Source organism: Zeugodacus cucurbitae, chromosome 6, assembly GCF_028554725.1.
Source record: "Zeugodacus cucurbitae isolate PBARC_wt_2022May chromosome 6, idZeuCucr1.2, whole genome shotgun sequence".
NCBI classification, from domain to species: Eukaryota; Metazoa; Arthropoda; class Insecta; order Diptera; family Tephritidae; genus Zeugodacus; species Zeugodacus cucurbitae.
The window spans coordinates 29,171,871-29,196,608 of record NC_071671.1 but is presented as its reverse complement, the minus strand read 5'-3'; the positions used below and the strand labels follow the sequence as shown (position 1 = coordinate 29,196,608).

At 35.8% G+C, this 24,738-nt stretch overlaps 1 protein-coding gene across 26 annotated transcripts in view; it reads left to right on the top strand.

The window, feature by feature from the left end:
- Window positions 1–24,738, top strand: part of Ptprq_4 (phosphatidylinositol phosphatase PTPRQ) — a 474,745-nt gene that overhangs the window by 353,057 nt on the left and 96,950 nt on the right. For all 26 annotated transcript variants that reach the window (XM_054235185.1, XM_054235183.1, XM_054235189.1 and 23 more), the window contains one exon: window positions 9,503–9,660. In XM_054235185.1, the coding sequence (XP_054091160.1) occupies window positions 9,503–9,660 (158 nt within the window). The remainder of the gene's footprint in view (window positions 1–9,502; window positions 9,661–24,738) is intronic.

Below are 24,738 nucleotides of genomic sequence, written 5' to 3'. Positions count from 1 at the left end.
TTTTTTATGTGGTGGGTTCCAAGCCCTACGCACAACCGCACAAGCGGGCTTCGCCTTCTCACTTTAGCTCGCCTCCAAACGGATGTCTGTTAGCTACCCAGGGGATACTTGGTCTAAAACCGGAAGTCGTGAGCTGCTTGAGTCATATGCAAAAGAATCGTTCCTGGCCACTCCCAAGTGAATGGCAATCAGAAACTTTCCTCACTTGCGTGAACTTCTACATATGACCCCATCCCCCATGTTCGATATATGGGACCTTAAAAACCTATGGTCCGATTTCGGCGATTTTTAGAATGGAGCTGCCACATTATAAACTTAGTATTTGTGCAAAGTTCTGCACCGATATCTGCACCAGTGCTTACTTTATATATTGTAAAGTAAACGATTCAGATCGTCTTCAAAGTTCTGGAATATAGAAAGTAGGCGTGGTTGTGAAGCGATTTGGCCTATTTTCACAACATATCATTGGGATGTAAGGAAACTTTTACAAACCAAGTTTCATTGAAATCGGTCGGTTCCATCTGCCATTTCTTATGTGAAATTTAGTGTTTCTGACGTTTTTCGTTAGAGAGTTAACCCACTTTTAGTAATTTTCAACCTAACCTTTGTATGGGAGGTGGGCGTGGTTAGTATCCGATTTCTTTCATTTTTTAACTGTATTAAGAAGTGGCTAAAGTGACTGCAGAAAATTTGGTTTATATAGCTCTATTGGTTTCCGAGATATGTACAAAAAACCTATTTGGGGGCAGGGCCACGCCCACCTCCCCAAACAATTACTTCCAAATGTGCCCCTCCCTAATGGGATCCTATATTCCAAATTTCATTTTCATAACTTTATTTATGGCTTAGTTATGGCAGTTTATGTATTTTCGGTTTTCGCCATTTTGTGGGCGTGGCAGTGGTTCGATTTTGCTCATTTCCGAAAGCAACCTTCCTATGGTGCCAAGAAATAAGTGTGCCAAGTTTCATCAAGATATCTTAATTTTTACTCAAGTTACAGCTTGCAAAGACGGACGGACGGACGGACAGACAGACATTCGGAATTGAACTCCACTCTTCACCCTGATCACTTTGGTATATATAACCCTATATCTAACTCGTTTAGTTTTGGGTGTTACAAACAACCGTTATGTGAACAAAACTATAATACTCTCTAGCAACTTTGTTGCGAGAGTATAACTAGTATAGTAACAAAAGAAACACAAATAACATCACAGAATGAGTAAAAAATCACTCCATATGTAAATATGAAGGTGTTTATTAATGTAATTAATATTCAAAACTAAATAATTCATTTTTATAATATGTAGATAGAATAAGTGTTCTCCTTTTCTAAAAACAAGTTGCTACGTCAGCAATATAGCTTTTTTCCTTTAAGGCCAGAAAGAAACCTCCCAATCTTTTGCAGGAACCTCATAGTCCAGACTAGCACGAAATGATTACTAGCTGTTCCCGTCTATGGCGAATGATGTTGATTATGAAAATTTGTCTCAAGGGAAACTTTTAAAAATAGACTTTCCCAGTTTTTTGCAACAAGGGTTTCAATAAGAGTGACATTATGCAACTATTTTCAAAAGCTCAACAAGTTGTTGAACAATGCTGTGCATATTTGAAATAAATCGGATTATTCTAAGTAATGTAACAATTAATGTAATTCAAAAATTATGAAGTTCTTTATGCTAGACTTAATATTATTATCGTGAAGAATACATGGTTCAGGCAAATGTGAATCAAACTCTGTTTTATAAGGTGAACAGAAGGATTTATATTTCTGGCTTTTAAGAAATCAAAAAGTAAAATAAAAAAAAAAATTATGTAAGTCTAATTCAAAATAGGGATGAGCGATATTTCACTACCGGCGATTTTTTCACTGTGATTGAAAAATCGCATATAGCAACTGTGATCAATTTTTGTAAATATCAGTGATTTACAATCGCAATTCGAGTTCAGTAATTTGAGTTCGATCACAGTAGCTATAGAGAAGTTCGGTACTTTTGTTCGGGCACAAGACATATAGGAGTTCAGTAATTCTAATTCGATCACTATAGCAATAGCAGTTCAGTAATTCTAATTCGATCACAGTAGCAATAGCAGTTCAGTGATTCTAATTCGATCACTGCAGCAATATCAGTTCAGTAAATCTAATTCGATCACTGTAGCAATAGCAGTTCAGTGATTCTAATTCGATCACTGCAGCAATAGCAGTTCAGTGATTCTAATTCGATCACTGTAACAATATCGTTCGAATGTAGGAATCACTGTTAAGTACCAATATTAGTTCGAAAGGAGCAATCACTGTTCAGTAACAATATCAGTTCGAAAGTAGCAATCACTGTTCAGTACCAATATCAGTTCGAAAGTAGCAATCACTGTTCAGTGATCACAGTAGCAATTATAGTTGCGATTCCGATAATTTTAGGTACGGTGATTACAAAAGCAGTTAAATGTACCCAAAATTTATTAATTAGTTAATTCAGATTACAAAAGCAGGTAATAATTGGATATTGTTAAAATTTATAAAAATGTAAATATAAAAAAATTAAAAAAAAATGCGGGGTACAAATTCTTATAAATTCGTTTTTTTTGTTGTGATGGCAATAGCAATTTAAAATCACAGTGATTTAAAAATAGCAATCACTGAATTCACAGTGATTAAAAATAGCAATATCGCTCATCACTAATTCAAAAGAAGTAGAGAGAATCGGCTAAGAATCGACCAAATATGGCCGATGCTGAATTTTGTGGCCGATACTGGCCGATGCCAAGGCCGATTAATCGGTCGGACTCTAGTTATATGAGCTTAAGTACCCTAAACTATATCGCATTCTCGCAAGATCCCTCAGACTTAACAATCCTCACTCCAGGACATTTTCATACAGGATCGCCCATTCTGGCCAAACCTGAGTCTCGTGTGGAGTCGCTTCGTCATTAAACAGATAAAAGAATTACTATCCATCATAATTTTAGCCGCCGATGGAAAACTCCATAAAAGTCGTCAAAGCTTGGAGATCGTGGTCTAATTCTACCAAACAAAATATAAACGCTTAAAATATACCCAATCAATAATGCAAATAAATATAAAACTCGTAAATACGACACATCGTAAAAGATATCAAAAAACTAACATCAATATGACGACCCATTAATGAAATATATCTTGACACAACCATCCATTTAATTTATAACGCAATGTAAAACTAAAATAATCTTTATTATACAGACCATTATGGACACCGACAGGACACCAACGGCAACCATGCGTTCGGCCGTAACGGTGCCACATCTGAGGGCTGCTTTAATGTAATCGTCCCAAATAACTATATCATAATTTATTCGTCTAGGGGTGACAGGATGTTTAAATCAGTCTCATTCATCCCCCCACTTGAACATATATCCACAGTCACCACACTAGCACACAACATTTAACACATACAACTATACATCACTGACACACAACATCACGAACATACGGTCAAAACATGCACCCGCTTTTTTTACACCTTGATTTTTATAAGACTTAATTTAAAATATAAACAAGTAAGGAAGGGCTAAGTTCGAGTGTCACCGAACATTTTATAATCTCGCAATTTATTTATTTAAATTTATTAATATAACAAACAATTTGACTCACATATTCGACATATATATGGTATGAAGTGCATTGAAAGTTTGAAACCCCTAATATTAAGTATATGGGAGATAGATGAAGTTATGACCCGACTTCACCCATTGTTGGCACGGAGACAGATTATTAGAAGGAATATTCCCTGAAAATATCTGAGAGACTTAACAATAGTTTCTTTAAAACAATTGTTAGAAGTACTGAGGTACTCATATTCGATATATAGGGTCTTGAAAACTTATGATTTCGATTCTTAAATACAGTATTTTTGCAAAGTTCTGTTCCGTTCTTCACTAGTACAAACTTTATATATTGTAAAGTAAACTTTTCAGACCGACTGCAGAGTTCCGGTATATGGGAAGTAGGCGTGGTTGTGAACCGATTTGGACTATTTTCACAACATATCATTGGGAAGCTAGGAAGATAATGTGAACCAAATATCTATGAAATTGGTCGAGTAGATTCGGAGATATGGACCACGCCCATTTAAAATTTGTTATACCATTTTGAGTGAAGCACTTCTGGACCATCTTTATAATGAGATTCAAGGCTTCTGATGGTTTTCCTTAATGAATTAAAGCATTTTTAGTAGTTTTCAACATAACCTTTGTATGGGAGGTGGGCGTGGTTATAATCCGATTTCCTCCATTTTTAGATTGGATAAGAAACGACTCTAGATGCAGCTTTAGTAGTTTGCGAGATATGTACAAAAAACTTAGTAGGGGGAGGGCCACGCCCACTTCCCCAAAAAAATGACATCCGCCTATGCTCCTTGATAGTGGGACCATTCATACCAAATTTTACTTCAATAGCTTAATTTATAGCTGAGTTATACCTTTTCATATGTTTTCGGTTATTGCCATTTTGTGGGCGTGGCAGTGGTCCGATTACGCCCATCTTCGAACTTAACCTTGTTATGGTGCTAAGAAATACCTCTTCCAAGTTTCATCAAGATATCTCAATATTTACTCAAGCACGGACAGACAGACATCACGATTTGAACTTTACTCGTCACCCTGATCATTTTGAAATATATAAAACTATATCTAACTCGTTTAGTTTTAGGACTTACAACCAACCGTTATGAGAACAAAACTATAATACTCGTAGCAATTTTGTTGCTAGCAACTTTCTTGCGAGAGTATAAAACCTATTGCTTGTGTATCCTCATTAATAATAATAAACAATTTGTTATTTATATCATATGAAAGAATGTGATTACTTTTCGAAGATTCGCTGTTAGTGTGTCTAAAAGGTAGTGATAAACCACACCCCATCTCGTTCACATTTAGTAATTTTGGAGGAAAAACTTAATACATATAAGCAGAGTCACGCCCACTTTCCCAAAATAAATTCATCCTAGTATGTCCCTCCCTAGTGAGACTTTATTTATGGCTTAGTCACAGATTACAAGATTACGACATTCGTTTACAGTTAGCTTTTTTGGGTTTTAATTTCCTGTTGAGTGACGCGCTCACGACCCCAGAACACGCGAGCAAAACAAAAAACGAAAGAAAAATTGACAAATTGCACGGTGGTACAAAACAATGAAACCAAAACAAAGAGCGGAAGTCAAGGCTAGTGTTTTTGTAACAAAACATATAATTTTAATTATAAATACGCATTATTATATTGGATCATTTTATAGATGACGATTTTAAGAATCACGTTCATTGTGATATTTTAACTGCACATTATTCAATTTGGTTCATTATGTTTCACATTTCCGTTTTCCATTTGACAAATTTTATGTTGCCTATTCTCTTTCGTGGGTCCTGAGAGTGTCACTATGTCGTAATCTTGTCTTCTATCATTCTTGGCTTAGTTATATCATATTATAGGTTTTCGGTTATTGCGATTTTGTTCCGGATATCGCCCATCTACAATACCAACCTTCTTAAGGTGCCAAAGAACACATGTACTAAGCTTCAGAGATGTGTAAATTTTTACTCCGTTGCACGAATAGACGGACGGGCAGACAGACATCATATAGTTTTAAAAACAGTTTTATTTATTTACTACGCAAAATTTTAATGTACATACGTTGAAACATGTATTCTGTGTTATATCGTGTTTTTTGTGCGCCTCCATACGATATGTGGACTCTATTAAAATTCTGACTCGATAGTAAAATTCCAAATTTTGTATTATGCCCTGGTCGAACTATAAATTAAATTAGAAAACCGCAGTCGAAGCAGCAGCAAAAATCAAAAAGTAGCAAAAGTCGCCGTTTTCATTTTTTTTGCTTCTTGCTTCGCTGTTGCTTTCGATTAGTAATGAGCGATATTGCTATTTTTGAATCTCTATGATTTCAGTGATTGCTATTTTTAAATCACTGTGATTTTATATTGCTATTGCGATCGCAACAAAAAAACGAATTTATAAGAATTTGTACTCGTACTCGTACGTTTTTTTTTTTTAAGTTTTTACATTTACATTTTTATTAATTTTAACAATATCCAAAATTTACCTGCTTTTGTAATCACCGTACCCAAAATTATCGAAATCGCAATTAAAATTGCTACTGTGATCACTGAACTGTGATTGCTACTTTTCGAACTACTATTGCTAATGAACTGTGATTGCTACTAAATAGTGATTGCTACTTTTCGAACTACTATTGCTACTGAATTGTGATTGTTACTTTTCGAACTGCTATTGCAACTGAACTGTGATTGCTACTGAACAGTGACCGCTACTATTCGAGCTGCTTTTGCTACTGAACTATGATTGGTACTTTTCGAACTGCTATTGCTACTGTACTGTGATTGCTACTTTTCGAACTGCTATTGCTACTGAGCTGTGATTACCACTGAACAGTGATTGCTACTTTTCGAACTGCTATTGCTACTGTACTGTGATTGTTACTTTTCGAACTGCTATTGCAACTGAACTGTGATCGCTACTGAACAGTGACCGCTACTTTTCGAACTGCTATTGTTACTGCACTGTGATTGGTACTTTTCGAACTGCTATTGCTACTGTACTGTGATTGCTACTTTTCGAACTTCTATTGCTACTGAGCTGTGATTACCACTGAACAGTGATTGCTACTTTTCGAACTGCTTAGCTGTAGTGATCGAATTAAAATCACTAAACTGCTATTGCTACAGTGATCGAATTAAAATTAATGAACTGCTATTGCTACAATGATAGAATTAGAATTACTGAACTTCTATATGTACTGTGTTCGAATAAAAGCACTGAACTTTTCTATAGCTACAGTGATCGAACTCAGATTACTGAACTGCCATGGCGGTTGTAAATCACTGCTATTTACAAAAATGAAAAAGTGAAAAAATCACAGAAACACTAAATTTTACAGAAGAAATGGTGGGAGGAAGCTGCACTCAGATTTTTAACAAAATGGAAAATGGGCGTTGCGTCGCCCACTTATGGGTCAAAAACTATATCTCAGAAACTACTCGACCGATTCGGTAATTGATATCTACTCCACTGAAATTCGGTAATTGATATCTTTTCAACACCCTTATAATTCCAAAGAAAAATGGACGAAATCGGTTCACAACCACGCCTACTTCCCATATAATCCAATTTAATATGGTAAAATAATCCGATTTTACCTATTTTCATGGTGTAAGATCGAATGCCTACTTTAACTAAACATAATAAAGACGGATACAAAATATCCAAAAGACAAGGTAAAGAAAAGCATTAATTTAAAAAAATACCACACAAATTAGCTTTTATTAATATTGGAACATAAAATATAGACCTTTCACTTAAAAATGCATTCATAACTAGGTCATTTCATGATATAACACGTTCACCAAACTTGGTTTTCAATAAATCGATTATGACATTTTCTAAGTGGTTTGTGGCGCAATCCTGTTGGAACCACATATTGTCCAAGTCCATATCATCATTGTTATCATTGAGCGGTAGCGATTCCCATTCACTGTAACGTGCAGGTCTTGACCGTCACGGAAGAAGTACGGCCCAATGACGCCGCCGGCCTCTCAACCGTTCCAAACCAAAATTTTTTCGGTATGCAATGGTGACTCATGAAGTACGTGTGGACGGACGATTTTGGTGGTCAAGCTGCTTCAGTTTATGTGTTAAATGGATCTTGTAAAGATGTAGGTTCAGATCTTTTTGTAAAATACGACACACTATCGTCACAGAGATGGCCAACGCTTGGGAACGACGTATTAGAGACTGATTTGGGTCTTCCTTAATTGAGGCGCTAGCGGCAGCAATATCCCCAAAATGCAAAATAGCACTTCTTACCTCTGTAAAATATTTGCTTATTCATCCTATGTTAAGCCAGGGCTCGAATGTAACCAAAGAAAATCCGTCAACCCATGGTAAACGCTACTACGAGTATCCCATTTCAGTAGGATATTAATAACATTCTTTATTTTTCAGTCATAATAAAAGCGTTGTTCAACCGGATTCAAATGATGATAGTATTCTGAACGAAGAACCGTCTTTATGGCCAAATAATGCTTCGTTTCAAGATGCCAAAAAGTAGGTTTCAGTGCTGAAAGGGTAGTATATATATAAATAGTCAGGATGACGAGACGAGTTGAAATCCGGATTTCTATCTATCCGTGCAACAGATAAATTGAGTAACAATTAAGATGTTTTGACGAAACTTGGTACATATGTTCCTTGGGACCGTGGGATTGTTGCTATTGGCCCATAAATAAAATTGTGAAAGTAGTATTTGGTACAGAGGATCACACCAAGGAGGGGCATGTTTGGATAAATTTCTTTTAACTTGGCATGTCCCCACCCCCAAATAGTTTTTTTGTATATACCTCGCAAACCAAAAAAGCTACATATATAAACCATATCTGCAGTACACAAAAGATGTGAGATTTACCTAATATTTTATGTATGTGATTGGCGTGGAAACCGTTTAGCCGGTTCTAACCGAATCGATGAATCGCGCCAGTCCTCTCTTTCCCTCGCAGTTCGGCCCCAGTTGCAGATCCCAAGAGTAACCAGGTCGCTTTCCACCTGGTCCCTCCAACGGAATGGAGGCCTTCCTCTTCCTCGGCTTCCTACGGCAGGTGCCGCATCGAACACTTTCAGAGCTGGAGTATTTTCGTCCATTCGAACAACATGACCTAGCCAGCGTAGCCGCTGTCTTTTTATTCACTAAACTATGTCAATGTCTTCGTATAACTCGTACAGCTCATCGTTCCATCGTCTGCGGTCTGCACCATAAATCAAGACGGGAATGATAAGCGACTTGTAGAGTTTGATTTTGGTTTGCCGCAAGAGGACTTTAATGTTCAATTGCCTACTCAGTCCAAAGTAGCACCTGTTGGCAAGAGTTATACAGCGCTGGATTTCGATGCTGACATTGTTGGTGTTGTTGATGCTGGCTCCCAGGTATACGAAATTATCTGCGACTTCGAAGTTATGACTGTCAACAGTGACGTGGGAGCCAAGACGAGAGTGCGCCGACTGTTTGCTTGATGACAGGAGATATTTCGTCTTGTCCTCATTCACGACAAAAAGGTGGGGCATGTCGATCCTCTTTTTACCGATCTTCTCCAAGATTTGGCTCATGGGGATTATCTGGTTGGTTGTGGATTTTCCAGGTCTAAAGCCACACTAATATGGTCCAATCAGTTTATTGACTGTAGGCTTTAGTCTTTCACACAGTACGCGCGATAACTCCACGGTAATTGGCACAAATTGTGGATTGGGGAATCGGGTTCGCCATCTCCTGGTGTTGTACTTTCACTGCCATTCAGCAGGTCGGCAAATAATACGATTTACAAATTTCCGGTGAGCGTTATATCCTATATAACGGTTAATATTACATAATTTTTTTATACTAATAATAATTTTGTATTCCTTAACAAAAAAGAGATTTATATAACATTCGAATTTCATCAACAGTACCTGAAAAGTTAGATGACCAGGAAGTTCAAAATATAGCAGTTGACTCATTTGCTTCACACAATCCAACAAAAACTGCAGTAGTTAAATTCCCGATTGATATGCTAAATACAAATTTGGGATCAATAACATATGTGGCTTTACTTGTATCTGAAAAGGTAAGCTCAAATTGTTTCAGTATTTACATGATTACGTATATATGATTATAAATATTGTTATTTTACATCAAGCGAATAGTAGCTCATTAATAAACACCCTGATCTATTTGCTTTGGAAATTTTAATTACAACTGAGCTCCGGGAAGTTATGACCAATTTTTGGTACATAGACACACATCAGAGAACTGCATGAGTGACTAATTTCCGTACTTAGAGTAAACTTGCTTCAAAAGCGATGGCGGTGTCCACTCACACTCATAGACATGCATTGTGAGCTAACATCTACTCAAAGAACTATGAGTGGAGAAGCTACTGAGGCAGTCGTATACTTGCTATTGCAAATTAATTGTATTTCTTTTACATATTCTTCTTTTTGATTTTCACTGACAAGTGGTGATCATACTCAAGACCAGCAAAGGAAAAAGCAAGACACACTCATCACCAGTAGCGCGTGTACTTGAGTGTTTACTATTGTATTGTTGTTCGTGTATTCTTTTTTTGTCGTGCTTCAGGTTTTTGTGCGTTGTTTATTAAGAACTGCAAACTTTTTTGTTGTTTTATGTATGCTGACGCAAGTGTGTCATTCGTTGTGGAACATTCCCTGCAAGAACAAGGTCAACCTTTTGACTGTTCGTACGATAATTAGAATTAAACATTTTTTTAGCATGTAAAATTTAAATATTTATATCCCTTTTTAATATAGTCAAAGTCTGCTTTTGGAAAAAAGCGATTATTATTTCTTGTCCATGCATATACACACTAATTATTGTTTTGATGATCATTTGACCTTCAGCTGTTTCTTACAGGGGTTTAGCACATGGATGACAGCGTCTTCGGCTGCTCGATCTGCCACTCGTGTAAATCACATACAAACACACAAAACGAGCGTGCAAAGAACAACAAAGTATTAAATGAACTCAATACTCAGAGAGTTGCTAAAATTTGAGAATGTCATTTACTCAAACCGCTTTTTTTGTGTTGTCGCTCAGCTTAAGTAATAACATGAATAAGCAGAAGAGAGTTAAGTGTTTTTTTAACCGCTTTGAGCTAAGTGGAAAAATTCTGTGAGTGTTAAAACCACCGCGACATATTTGGCTAAGTGTTTTTGATACACAAGTATGAGAAATATGCGAGTAAGCACGCGGTGTATTTTGAGTGGCGGTGCACTTCTGCAGGTCTATCTTAGAGATTTACCGAATTACCCTTAGGCATTGAGTTCTTCATGTTCGATATCCAATTCACACACATAATTTTTCCACAAGTGATGCCACACCTGAAATACAGAATTTTTTGTAAAGTTTTATTCCGCTACCTTCATTGGTTCTTACAACCCTATTACGTGCACTTGACAAAATAAAAAAAAAAAATATTCAGATTTTCATCAAGTAAAAATTGTTTGGTATTATGTGACAATCTTAATCAAGACGGGTAATTTTCAGTTAACATATTACCGCTATGTACTGTAAACATTAGCAAAAATTAATTTGTCTGTTATTTCTGTTCGAAGCGTGGGTGTTCAAATATCATTGAACATGTTTACTTTTTAATCTCAGCAAAGCCGCGGTATTATAAAACATAAATTTGTGTACATAAATAAACATACAGTATTTTTCGTTTAATTGACTCTATGGTTAATTGGTTTCCCCGTTTAATTGAACGGTGTTATCGGGCAAAAAATATAGCATATGAAAGCACATGTAAATTTTCTCGGTTGATTGGATTCGGTTAATTGATTTTCCCGCTTAGTTTATTCAAAATATATGTCATCAAAAATCATTTTCCTTTTAAATTTACCTGGTTAATTCCACCAAATAATATTGTTGAAAAAACTAATCTTCTTGTATAATTTTTTAATAATAAATTTAAATAACAAATATATATACATGTGTACATAAATATATTCATAGATACCTATGTTAGTACGTAAAATTGTTATTGCATTTTTTCCTATAATGGTAAAAAATATTCAAATATTTGAAAAAACTTTCACGTTATGCAGTTTCCTTTCAGGGGTTAGGTGGGTTTAAGAGGTTGAAAACATGAGTATATTTATATTTTTTTTTTAATTTATACAATTATATATTTCATTCAGCATATTAAAGATACATATTTAAACAGTACTTTGTGAAATTTATATTTACAAATTTCGATTGGTACCTCATCTTCCATAAAGGTTCTTGCCGTGGACATCATAGCTCATTATTGGTTCATCCAAATCAACAAACCAAAAATATTTGTTGTTAATGAACGAAGGAAAAAAGAAAAGATTAAAAACTGAATTTTTGATAGATTTTAAACAAAAAAACTAACTTTTGTGGTCAAATTTTTGCCATATACTAACTCGAAAAATAGTTGTAATAAAGATGAGTGGAAATTTTTCAACAGATCGCTTCATTTCTTTTCAAGAAATCGTGTCCACTGACTTCAAAACTCGAGTTTTGAGATAAATCCGTTTAAAGTTTTACATTCTTGAAATTTTAATCATATATTAGATTTCATCATTTTCGATAATATTTTAATATTGTACTATTTAATAAGACAAACAACTTTCAAATTTTGATTCCCACGTAATCGCTTAATTCACCAAATGGTCCAAATAAGCGTGATTCCTGTAATTGAACAAACTGTTCATTTAAACGGGATTCTTTTAATTGAACAAATTGTTCAATTAAGCGAGTATCTGTTAATTGATTCCCCTGTTAATTGAACTAAAATTTGTACAAATTTTGATGTGCAATTAAACGAAAAGTACTGTACATTTATATGTGGCACGCATACTTGCAAAACAAATACATTTATATGAGGCACGCATGCTCTCAACTAATATATACATACAAATACAAACATATTTATATGTATGCAAGTTATTATTTCTTACTGCCTTCCCTACATAAAATCGGCTGCGGCAAATTACTGTCAAATTCTCACGCCTGACGCCTCACGCGACGCTGAGTAGTTGAAAATTTTTATTTTAACAGCGCGTTAAGAAGTAAAATTTCAATTTCTCAACGGGAAGTATTTATAACCCCGCCTTCATACAAGCCGAACCACTGTGCATTGGAGTATCGAGGCAATAAGTAACAGCGTTGTGGTGTTGTCCAACAAGTGCAGTATACGGCCAGTATGCGAGACGAAAAAAATTAGTAATATTTTTACATAATAACTTAAGTCTAGGAAAACCGATTACAAACTTCATTATTTTCTTATTTGCTAAAACCTTAACCCTAGCTATACAACAGTAATTGAATTATTGTAACTCCTGTGAAATCTTTCATAACCATTTCTAAATCACTTGCGTCAAGAATGGCAGGGCTTATTATGTTAAATTTTGCCAGGATGATTGCATGTAGTTTATTAAAGTGTTAAAAGTGTTTCATAAAAATGAGAAGTATCTGTTTCTTTTTCCTTTTTCATTGCATTAATAGTTTGATTAACTGTATTTGTATGAGCGTTGATCTGTTTCTGTATGATTGTAACAGTTTCTCCGTTAGTTCGATATATGACTTATATAAGTCGTCTCGTTTCAAATTATTGTACTACCGTCCATGATTGCCATGTTGACCGCGTACGAGTAGTCTATTAATTCAGAGTCTGTCGCCCAACCTTTTGTTGAAATTTACTAGAACCTTTCTTTTCCTTTACTTCGAAGATCCCATTCTGGCGATGGGCGTTACTCCGCTCTAGATGCTCGTGCTGGGGATGTTTTAGCCTTGCAGCAATATCCGGGAAATATGTGAACCTGAATGAACAATTTCAATTGGCTTCTACGATGGTGCGAGATGCCACAGAATCACTTCTTTTATTCTCGTACGAGCGAGTGACTAGGTGTAACACCCATTTCCTGTTTCTTTGGGTGCTTATCGTATTTCGCATTTCTGCACACTTTGTTCATAACAACTTCTGCTGCAATCTTGCCCATTTTTGGGAAATAATAATTATGCAGAATCTGCTTTATATTTTCTTGGGCAGCTCTATGTGTCCTATTATGTTCCATTGTTGCAATCTCTTTTTCCTCATCCCTGTTCACAACGTCTGTTACCAAACCAAAACGGGAAATTCGCAGTGTATGGCATTTACTACGTGTGGCTTTACAACTTCATTTCCTAGCATTAGAAGCATATTGTATGTATGTGATTGGCGTTGCAACCGTTTAGCCGAATCGACGATAGTGCGCCACCTCTATCTCTCTCCTTCGCAGTTCGGCGCCAGTTGGAGATCCCAAGTGTAACCAGGTCGCTCTCCACCTGGTCCCTCCAACGGAGTGAGGCCTTCCCCTTCCTCGGCTTCCTACGGCGGATACTGCATCGAACACTTTCAGGGCTGGAGTGTTTTCGTCCATTCGGACAACATGACCTAGCCAGCGTAGCCGCTGTCTTTTTATTCGCTGAACTATATCAATGTCGTCGTATAACTCGTACAGCTCATCGTTCCATCGTCTGCGGTATTCGCCGTTGTCAATGTTCTGAGGACCATAAATCTTGCGCAAAATTTTCCTCTCGAAAACTCCTAGTGTCGTCTCATCTGATGTTGACATCGTCCAAGCTTCTGCACCGTAAAGCAGGACGGGAATGATAAGCGACTTGTAGAGCTTGATTTTGGTTCGTCGAGAGAGGACTTTACTGTTCAATTGCCTACTCAGTCCAAAGTAGGTTGCCTACTCTTTTTAAGGTTTCACAGGCTGCTATGCCTTCTTGTTCAAGATTAATAATTGTTTTCTTAGACATATACTGCGAAATTTGACCATTTTCTCCCTTTAAGTGTTTTGTTAATGGTTTAGCAATTGTTGCAAAATTCTCTATAAATTTCCTATAGTATCCCGTTAATCCTAAAAATCCTCTAAGTGATCGTAACGTCTTAGGAAATGGGTAATTTTTTATTGTTTCTACTTTTTTGGGATCAGTTTTTATAACCTTATGAGATACAACGTATCCTAAAAATTCAACTTCGGTTTCTATAAATTTTGATTTTTCTATAGATATTTTCATATGTGCTTTTTCGAGGGTTTTCACTATATATTTCTAGGGTTTTTGAGTATACTATTATGTCATCAACATATACGTGACAAAATTTTCCTATACATTCGTGTAATATATTATTCATTGCTCTCTGAAATATACTTGGAGCATTTTTAAGTCCGAATGGCATTCTTAAATATTCATATTTTCCGTTATTTACAGAAAATGCTGTTTTCTCTATGTCCTTTTGCTCCATCAATATCTGATGAAATCCAGACTCTAAATCTATTGTGGAAAAGTATTTCGATTCTGCCAGATTAAAGAGAATCACCTCGGAATTAGGCATTGGATATCTGTCGGTTATAGTTTTTTCATTTATTTTTTTAAAGTCAATGACCATTCTTAATTTCGGACTTCCGTCTTCATTTATTCCTTTTTTAGGAACGACCCAAACGGGAGAATTATATGGGCTTTTACTATGCCGTATAATTCCTTTTTCTAGCAAACTTTCGATTTCCTTATTAACAAAATATAACAGATATTGAATAAGGATATTGTTTTGACCATATAGGTTTATCATCCTCAGTCCTAATTTCTGCTTTAATATCTGTTCTAAAAGGTAAATCCATGTTCACGTTTTGATGATGATGATTAATTATTTTAATAACATCCTTTCTTAACAATGGGATGCAGATATGTTTTGTTTCCTTATCGTTATAAGATAATTCGTTAGACATTTCAAAATTATTTATTTTTAAAATATTATGAGCATTTGCTTCATTTATTATTTGTTTATTCGTAGTATCATTTCTTATTTCATTTTGGCATGATACATTTTTTTCGATAATTTTGCCAGTATTATCTTTGGTAGGTGTCTCAAGATGTTTTTGTCCCAAGGGGTTTACTATAATTAAATCATTGAGAAAATTTATTTTCTCTGTTTTATTATCCCCGTAAATCAATGTTCTGTTTGGGATATCAATCGTGGCTCCGATTTTATTTAAGAAATTAATTCCAATTAAAAGATCGCTTTCTAAATTGTCAGTTTCATAAAAACGTTCCTGTATACCCAACAGATTGATATTATGAAAGTGTTTTATTATAGCTGAACCATGAATGGTTCTTACTCTCTTCTTAATTACTAAAATGTTTTTATTATGATAAATTCCAGCCCGTATATATGAGCTGGTTGCCCCTGTATCTATAAGAATTCAAAAGATTTGCCCCGTTTTTGTATCGGTTTTAATAACATAAGGCAAATCTGAGTTTACCCTAAAAAATGGTTCTCACCAATATTATTTATTCTTTGAATTTTTGGCTGAGGTTGTGTGCTTATTTGTACACTTTCAATTAACCTCTTTGGTATATTGGTTGGTCGATAATTGGTCTGCCAATTATACCTGTTACTTCTAACATCTGGTTGGTTTATTTGCATAGCACTGGGCCTATTTGTTAATTGGATTGATTGACCCACTTCCATCGGTTCTGTATGATTGGAATATATCTGGTATGAATTATTTTGGTTGAAATTCCTTTGAGGGTACCTTAAATTATTCTGAAAATGCGGATATCTTCGATTAGCTTGAGGCTGGTTTCGTGAACCAATTTCATGGTTGTTTTTGTAAATTTCAAAGCAAATTGGGATCGCAATTGGTTTGAATGGAGTTCTTGTGCTTTTGCAAGAGCATTTGGCAAATCGGTGGGTGTCAACGTAAATAAAATTTGGTTTAAAGGATAATTTAAACCTGTTATAAACGTTCTAAGCGCGGTTTCGCGGTTCTTTATATTCAATTGTTTCGTGATCTCGGAATTCGTACCGTGTGTCATAATGGTTTTATTAATTAATAATGTCAATTTCTGATTAACATCATTATAGTAATCAATTAAGGATTTTGATCCTTGTCGCATAATACTCATCTCTTGGTCAATCACATCAATTGGCCTTCTATCTGCATACGCAAAATCTAATCTAGAGAGTATGGCTTCTAGGTTTAATACTGTGCCATGATTAGTTAAGATATCGTTGGCATTGCCTACAATTTTGTTTCGCAATATCGTTAGCGCCCCAAAATATCTCCTACTTCCTTCTATATAGAGACTCATAGAATTTTTTGCAGCTTCTCTCCAGCTGACATAAGATCTGCCAGAGAATTCTGGTAAAGACTTTACTATATCTAAAGAATCGTTAATTTTCTGAGTTTCATACTCAGTTACATTTGTTGCATTAGTTAATGCTTTTAATTGATTATTCAACTGATCTATCTCAGTTCTTAAATTACTAGTTTGTGAAGCTATTATTCTAGCTACATATATCTTCTACTGTAAAATTATTGACTGCCATTTTATCTTTTATTTATTTTATTTTTTTCAATTATTTCTTTCACTATTAAATATATTTTCCTTTATTACCTACAATTTCTATTAATTAAATATTTATTGTTTTGATCCTTTCTGGGAAAGGATACTCTTTTTTTCTGGAGGGTCTGGGGTTCAGAATCGCAGAATTGAGTTTATATTATAAACCGGAGGGTCCTCCTTGCGGTGGTGAATCGCGGTTTCAAAATATTTTGTTATTCGGCTGGTCGAGCCTTGAATTATGTATTTATTATATAAATATATATATATGTTGTCTATGTATATAATATACTTAATAACTTAAATGCTAGTTATTTGTTGTTATCTATACTAATATTAAAAAGAGGAAAGGTTTGTTTTTTGTTTGTTTGTCTCGAATAGGCTTCGAAACTACTGAACCGATTTGAAAAATTCTTTCACCGTTGGAAAGCTATACTATCCCTGAGTGACATAGGCTATATTTAGTTTAAAAAAAAATAGGGTTCCTTACCAAAACTCCGATAATGTAAAAAAAATACCAAAAAACTTTCTTTAATTGCGAATGCTGCGAAAACGATTGAAGATATAACAAAGTGATGTACTACAATTTTGTAGAACTTATCATTATCTACAAAAAACGTCCCGACATCATATCTCTAACTATTATAGTTTTGTCACTATAAGCGATTTTATATAAAACAAGTAGGGAAGGGCTAAGTTCGGGTGTAACCGAACATTTTATACTCTCGCAATTTGTTTATTTAACTTTATTTATATTATATAATACACAATTTGACCCACATATTCGTCATATATGTATATTGTATGAAGTCCATTGAAAGTTGGAAACCATAATATTAGGTTAGAAGCACCGAGGTCCTCGTGTTCGATATATCGGGCCTTAAAAACCTATGGTCCGATTTCGGCGATTTTTAGAATGGGGCTGCCACACTATTAACATAGTATTTGTGCAAAGTTCCGCACCGATATCTTCACTAGTGCTTTTTTAATATATTGTAAAGTAAACGATTCAGATTGTTTTCAAAGTTCTGGTATATAGGAATTAGGCGTGGTTGTGAAGCGATTTGGCCTATTTTAACAACATATCATTGGGATGTAAAGAAACTATTACAAACCAAGTTTCATTGAAATCGGTCGAGTAGTTCCTGAGATATGGTTTTTGACCCATAAGTGGGCGACGCCACGCCCATTTTCCATTTTGTAAAAAAACCTCAGTGCAGCTTTCATCTGCCAATTCTTATGTGAAATTTAGTGTTTCTGACGTTTTTCGTTAGTGAGTTAACCCACTTTTAGTAATTTTCAACCTAACTGGTGGTTATTATCCGATTTCTTTCATTTTTGGACTGTATTAGGAAGTGGCTAAAAAACACGACTGCACAAAGTTTGGTTTATATAGCTCTATTGGTTTGCGAGATATGTTCAAAAAACTTAGTAGGGGGCGGGTCACGCCCACTTTTACAGAAAAATTACATCCAAATGTGCCCCTCCCTAGTGGGATCCCATGTTCCAAATTTCATTTTCATAACTATATTTATGGCTTAGTTATGGCACTTTATGTGTTTTCGGTTTTCGCCATTTTGTGGGCGTGGCAGCACAGACGGACGGACGGACAGACAGACATTCGGATTTGAACTCCACTCTTCACCCTGATCACTTTGGTATGTATAACCCTATATCTAACTCGTTTCGTTTTGGGTGTTACAAACAACCGTTATGTGAACAAAACTATAATACTCTCTTTAGCAACATTTGTTGCGAGAGTATAAAAATTTATTAAAATACCACTACTTGAAAAGGCTCTTTATTTGTACCTTAGTATTAATCCTTATCAAAATAAATGATTTATTATTTAAGATCGCTTCAAAACCTTTATATAACTTTTTGAATTATTTGATTCTGACATTCCATTCAAAAGATATCACGAATTCAAATTTTGAAAAGCCGCTCGGCGGCTAACTATGCGTTGTATGTAGAGTTGTAGGCGTCACTCGGGCACGGTGCTACGGTAGGGGGTTAAGATCACTGGCGCGGTCGATTCCCTACTGAATGGTCCTGTGCGGAATTAAAAAAATTGTCGCTTGATAATAATATAATATAAAAATGAATTGCTGTTCGTTTGTGCCGCAAAAAAACGAGAACGGCCAAACCGATCTGGCTAATTTTAGTCTTGAAATATTCGTGGAAGGCATTACAAAGATTAGAAAGTGAGTAAATATGGAAAAATTGCGAGGAAGATAATAATAATTGAGAAGAAAAATATAAAAAGAGAAAACAAAAAAATAATATTTTGAAGGTTTTAATTGTTGCTTTGTTAAAATATTTTTGTTATTGTTCAATTGTATAAGATTGTGTCGATAGCCCAAAACAATTTGTAACAAATAAGGAAAGGCTAAGTTCGGGTCCAACCGAAATTTTATACTCTCGCAATTTATTGATGTAATTTTATTAAGATAACACACAATTTGACCTATATATTCGGCATAAAGTCCAAGAGAAAATCATCATATATATTATATGAGGGCTGATGTAATTCCAGAACCAATTTCACTCATTTTCACCACCAAGGTTAACGGGTATGGTGGCAACTTGGCACCTGTTAGTAGGCAAACAAACGGCACATTCGGCCTTGAAATTACTCCTAAATTGCAAATGAACGAAACACCAGTCGGCAAAATCGCCAAAAATAGCGCTATAACGAAGATTTTCCAAATATTCAAGAAGTCGCTGGAGGTACTGCACAGGACTTTAAAAGATCTTGATTGTCGATGAACGTTTTTGGTGGAGCCAGGATTCTGTTAGCAGGTGATTTACGCCAGACTCTTCCAATTATTCCTGGATCAACTGTTACTAACGGGCTAATCGCATGCCTAAAATCGTTTAATTTGTGGCGACACATAAAGAATCGCCAATTAAAAACTAACATATGACGGTTTTTGCAACAATATCAAATTGCGAATGTAGAAGCAGTTGGCAGTTGACACCTCGATGGATTAATAGCATTTCCAACAGATTTCTGTCACTTCATTGACTCGAAAGAGAAGTTTTCCTGACATGAAACCTCAATATGATAACCATAAATGACTTATTGAATGACCTATATTGATGGTAAAAAAAAAGATATCGATGATCTTAATGCGACAATTTAGAATATCGGTCCAAGAGAGTTGACACAGCTACAAACCAGGATGACGTAGTCAATTATCCCAAACTATTTAAAATTGCCTGTACTATCACCACTCACTTTGCAATTAAAAGTATTGTGAGTTGTCATCATGCTGCGTAACATAAATCAACCTCGAGTGATCAACACGATTCTTAATAGTAGATATCGGTGGTGTTAACTTACATACTTATGTAATAAGTGTCTACCTCATTATTTATTCCATAAAAACCTTTGAAATACATAGTATAATAAAATAAAAATATTATATACGTATGTAAATGTAACATAATAATATATTTATTTATATTTATTTACTTTGGTCAATAATATTTTCTATAATATCACAAAGTCATAAACATCTGCGCATTTGTAATTATGTGTTCATGTAAACAAATATCAAAGAATCATTCTTATTGTGTACATATGTATGTCAATTTGTCAACATTCAATATAGGTATGTAAATATGTGCACTCATGGTGTAAAATCTTCGTTGCCACGGACAACGAATGGACGTAGCTTATGATTTTTTTGTAATTTGTAATGAATGCAGAGCGTTCGCAGGCAAAGAGGCCCAGATGACCACCATATAATTTCGTTAATGTTTATGCCTGTTTCTGACAAAGATCAACAGTAATTATTTAAAGAATGACTTAATGGGTTGATAGATATTAAAATGCATTTAATTATGAAGATAACCAATTAATACTTCAATATTTGTACATATCGACATACATTTTTGCGAGCCTCAGAATTTTTGCTGAAAAATATTTTAAATCGACCTATGGCCTATGTTGCCACTTTTATCCTTAGGTTTTTGCGGCGTGCAACTTTTCCTTCAGGAGGGAAGATTAAAAAATCTTCAATTTATGATTTTTGTCATCGTCGCGAAAAGGAGTTTGTATGCATAGCATTCGATGGGAGGTGTACATGGTGTTGATTTTATGAATGAAGCAACTTTACCAAGTGAATGTGCGCCTGCGTTCATGAATGAAAATGTTTTTGTTGTGTTTACTACAATATTTCGCTACGTCGATTGGCTGCCATATTATCTTGCGATGCTACTCATGCGTCTTGAGACGTTTGTAGTTTTCTTCACGGTCGGGGTTTGGAACATCGTCGTCAATTAAGGAATCGGGTTCGCCATCTCCTGGTGTTGTACTTTCACTGCCATTCAGCAGACTGGAGAAGTGATCCCTCCACAAGCTCAGTATACTCTGGTCATCAACAACTAGATCACCTCTGGGGGTCCTATAGGAGTGTGCTCCGGTCTTCAAACCCTCATAGTTCAAAAACGTTCCACCCGCCCGTACTTGTCGACCGTAGCAACCAAAATTTGTCAGAAGCTATATCCGAAGAAGCAAAGAAAATATGAGAAATGAATGTAGACATAGCTCAACTTGTCTAGATTGTTTTTCACACATTTAGCTTTTCAGTTTTAATTTTTCATAATATAAAAGATCAAAACTCATATCCAACAATTAACGATTTATAAATAATTGTATTCGACTGCAATTTTGAGTTAGTTTAGGAATATTTCAAATATATTAAAGTTTACTTTTTAAATACGACAAAATATCGGTCCAGGCAACCCTGCGTTATGTGGTTCTCGAGAGTGAGAAGCGGCCAACCCTTCTCGACGGGAAAAATGTTCAAGCATTACCCCTTTCGGCTAGCTTGTCAAGCTCTTCATACTCATGCATATCGGCCTCTTTCTTTTTTTGTCTGCAAATGCGTCTCGCTTCCCTCTTAAGCTATCGGTATCTTTCCCATCCCGCTCCTGTTGCGGTCGATCGCAATATTGCGAGGTAGACAACCTGTTTTCTCTCCACTGCGAGACGACAATCCTCATCATACCAGCTTGTTTTTAACTTTCCCGTAAGCAAATGGTTTCGGTTGCAGCTGTACGTAAGGAGTTTGATATGCCCTCCCACAGTTCCCTTATACCGAGAAGCTGATGAGTGCTCTCAGAGAGCAGGAGTGCAAGTCGAGTAGAAAATCGTTCGGCTGTCGGTTGTGATTGCAGCTTCTCGATGTCGAACCTTCTTTGTGTTTGTTGACGTGTGCGCTTTCCTACACCGAGGCGGGTGCGTATCTTAGCTGCTACAAGATAGTGGTCTGAGTCCATGTTGCGACCACGGAGCGTACGAACATAAGAAACATTGGAGACATGTCGTCCATCTATCACAACATGATCGATCTGGTTGCGAATGATTCGATTGCGGGACAGTCAAGTAGCTTAATGGATTTATTTATTCTGGAATCTAGTACTACAGACGACCATATTTCGGACTCCAGCGAAGTCGATCAGCCTCAGACCGTTTGGCGATGTTTCGTCATGGAGGCGGAATGTGCCAAAGACACTTTTTTTACCCACCCTACCGTTGAAATCGCCAAGCACGATTTTTGCATCGTGGTGGAGGCAGCGCTCATAGGTATGTTCTAGGCGCTCATAGAAATACCCTTGGCCACATCGTCCTTCTCTTCCGTCGGGGCGTGGGCGCATAAAAGCGATATGTTAAAGAACCTCACTTTGTTGCGGATTGTGACTTGACGTTCATCCACCGGAGTAAATGCCAGTGCTCGGCGACGGAGTCTTTCTCCCATCACAAATGCCACACCGCTGTAGTAAATGTCACAAGGACCCATCTTCTTCCGGCCTTGTCCCGTCCATCGAATTTCTTGGATGGCGGTGATGTCAGCCTTTACTCTAACGAGGACATCAACCAGTTGGGCAATGGCAGCTTTTCCATTAAGAGACCGGACAATCCAGGTTTATGCCCTTAAATCGTAGTCCTTAATACGTTTGCGGTGGTCGTCAATAAAATTGGGGTCTCTCATCCGAGACTTGTATATTCTTTTCATTGAGGTGGCCGGGAGTCGTGAGCTGCTTGAACCACATGCAAATGAATCATTCCTGGCCACTCCCAAGTGAATGGCTGTCAGGAACTTTCCTCAATTATGTGAACTTCTACACATGACTCCATCCTCTCTATTATGTGAGTATACATATTTAACACAGCACTCACATACACATTGAATATACTTAAAGACACCCTGTAGTTCGGATTATGTCAAGCGATTACCAGAGCGGTAAGCCTATAGCGGTTTTATGCATTACTGGTAATTAGTCTTTTCGCTAATGATTTGTAATACAATGAGGCATTACTCGAAAAATTAATTGGCAAAACCCACCTCTAACAACAGTGCTCTTGTTTGATTTGGGCCTCTCTCTCTCTCTTGTTTCTTTTGTCGGACAATTTTTTTTTTCAAATATTTAACACGTAATATTGATAGATTACAAACAAAATTTCACGTTGCCACGCCTTTTATTATGCTTTTGAGCAAAATTGGGCCATGGTGGTATACAAAAATCATTAAACGAAGATTTTGATTTCATGAAAAAATGCTTTACTTAAATGATTTTAGGTATGAAGAGTTAAAAAACTTTAAAGTGTTATCATTTATGCGTGAAAAATTAAAATACAAAGTTTTTGTTGTTGTTACAGCAAAGAAGAACGTCACATTTTACATTTTATTACAAACATTTTTAAAACTTTAACAATGTTTGATATCACTACAACTAGTTTTAAAACTAACGAGCAGTTTGATTTGAGTATCTTACAAACAAATTACATAGAAATTAATAATTATGTAATTAATTCCTTTTTATTTTAAGATCCAACTAAATTATGTGGTTTTTTTCGACATAATCGGGTAGAGACGCTTGTATCTAAAAGGAGATTTCTCGCCTCCTCGTTCACATGTTCATTAAGCCTTTTGTAGTGGCCTTCTGCCTGAAACGTTATTTCTTCGGCGACTGTATTAACCCTTAGGTCTCGATGAATATCAGCATTTCTGGAGTATCAAGGAGCATTTACAATGCCTCTTAGCATCTTGTTTTGAAAACGTTGTATAATATTAATACCACATTGGCACATCACCATAGTTGCGCACCATATGACCATACCGGCTTGATTATTTGTTTATAGAGAAGCACTTTGTTGTGTATGGACAGGTTCGACCTTCGTCCAATTAGCCATTTCATTTTTGATTACTTGAGATTAAGTTCAATTCTTTTTATTTTGATATGCTCTTTCCAGCGTAGTCTAGCATCGAGAATAATGCCAAGATATTTGGCTGTATTTGCATATGGTATGCAGACATCTAGAATACTTATAGGGTGATAAGTGATTCTTTTGTTTGTAAAATTTACATGAACGGACTTATCACCTTTTAGTTTTATTCTCCATTTTTGAGTCCAATTTACTACGGAGTTGATTGCATGTTGCAAGTTTAGCGCAGCTTTTTCAGCTGTAATTAGGTCAAATCCAGCTGCTTTTTTATCCTTTATTCTCACTTTTAAGTTCACAAATGGAGATTGCTGGTATTGTTGTATGATATGGTTGTATACTATCGAGGAACGCGATTTCACTACTCTCATTTGGACGAAAGGTTTCAGCTAGGTGTTTTGCAAACGCATTAGCTTTATCACAATCACTTTTAGCCCATGTATTTGATGCAATTTTTAATGATGCAACGTGGCTTGTTGGGCGTTTAAGATACTTGGTGCTTTTCCAGAGTGAGTAATAATGTTTTTTGTCAGC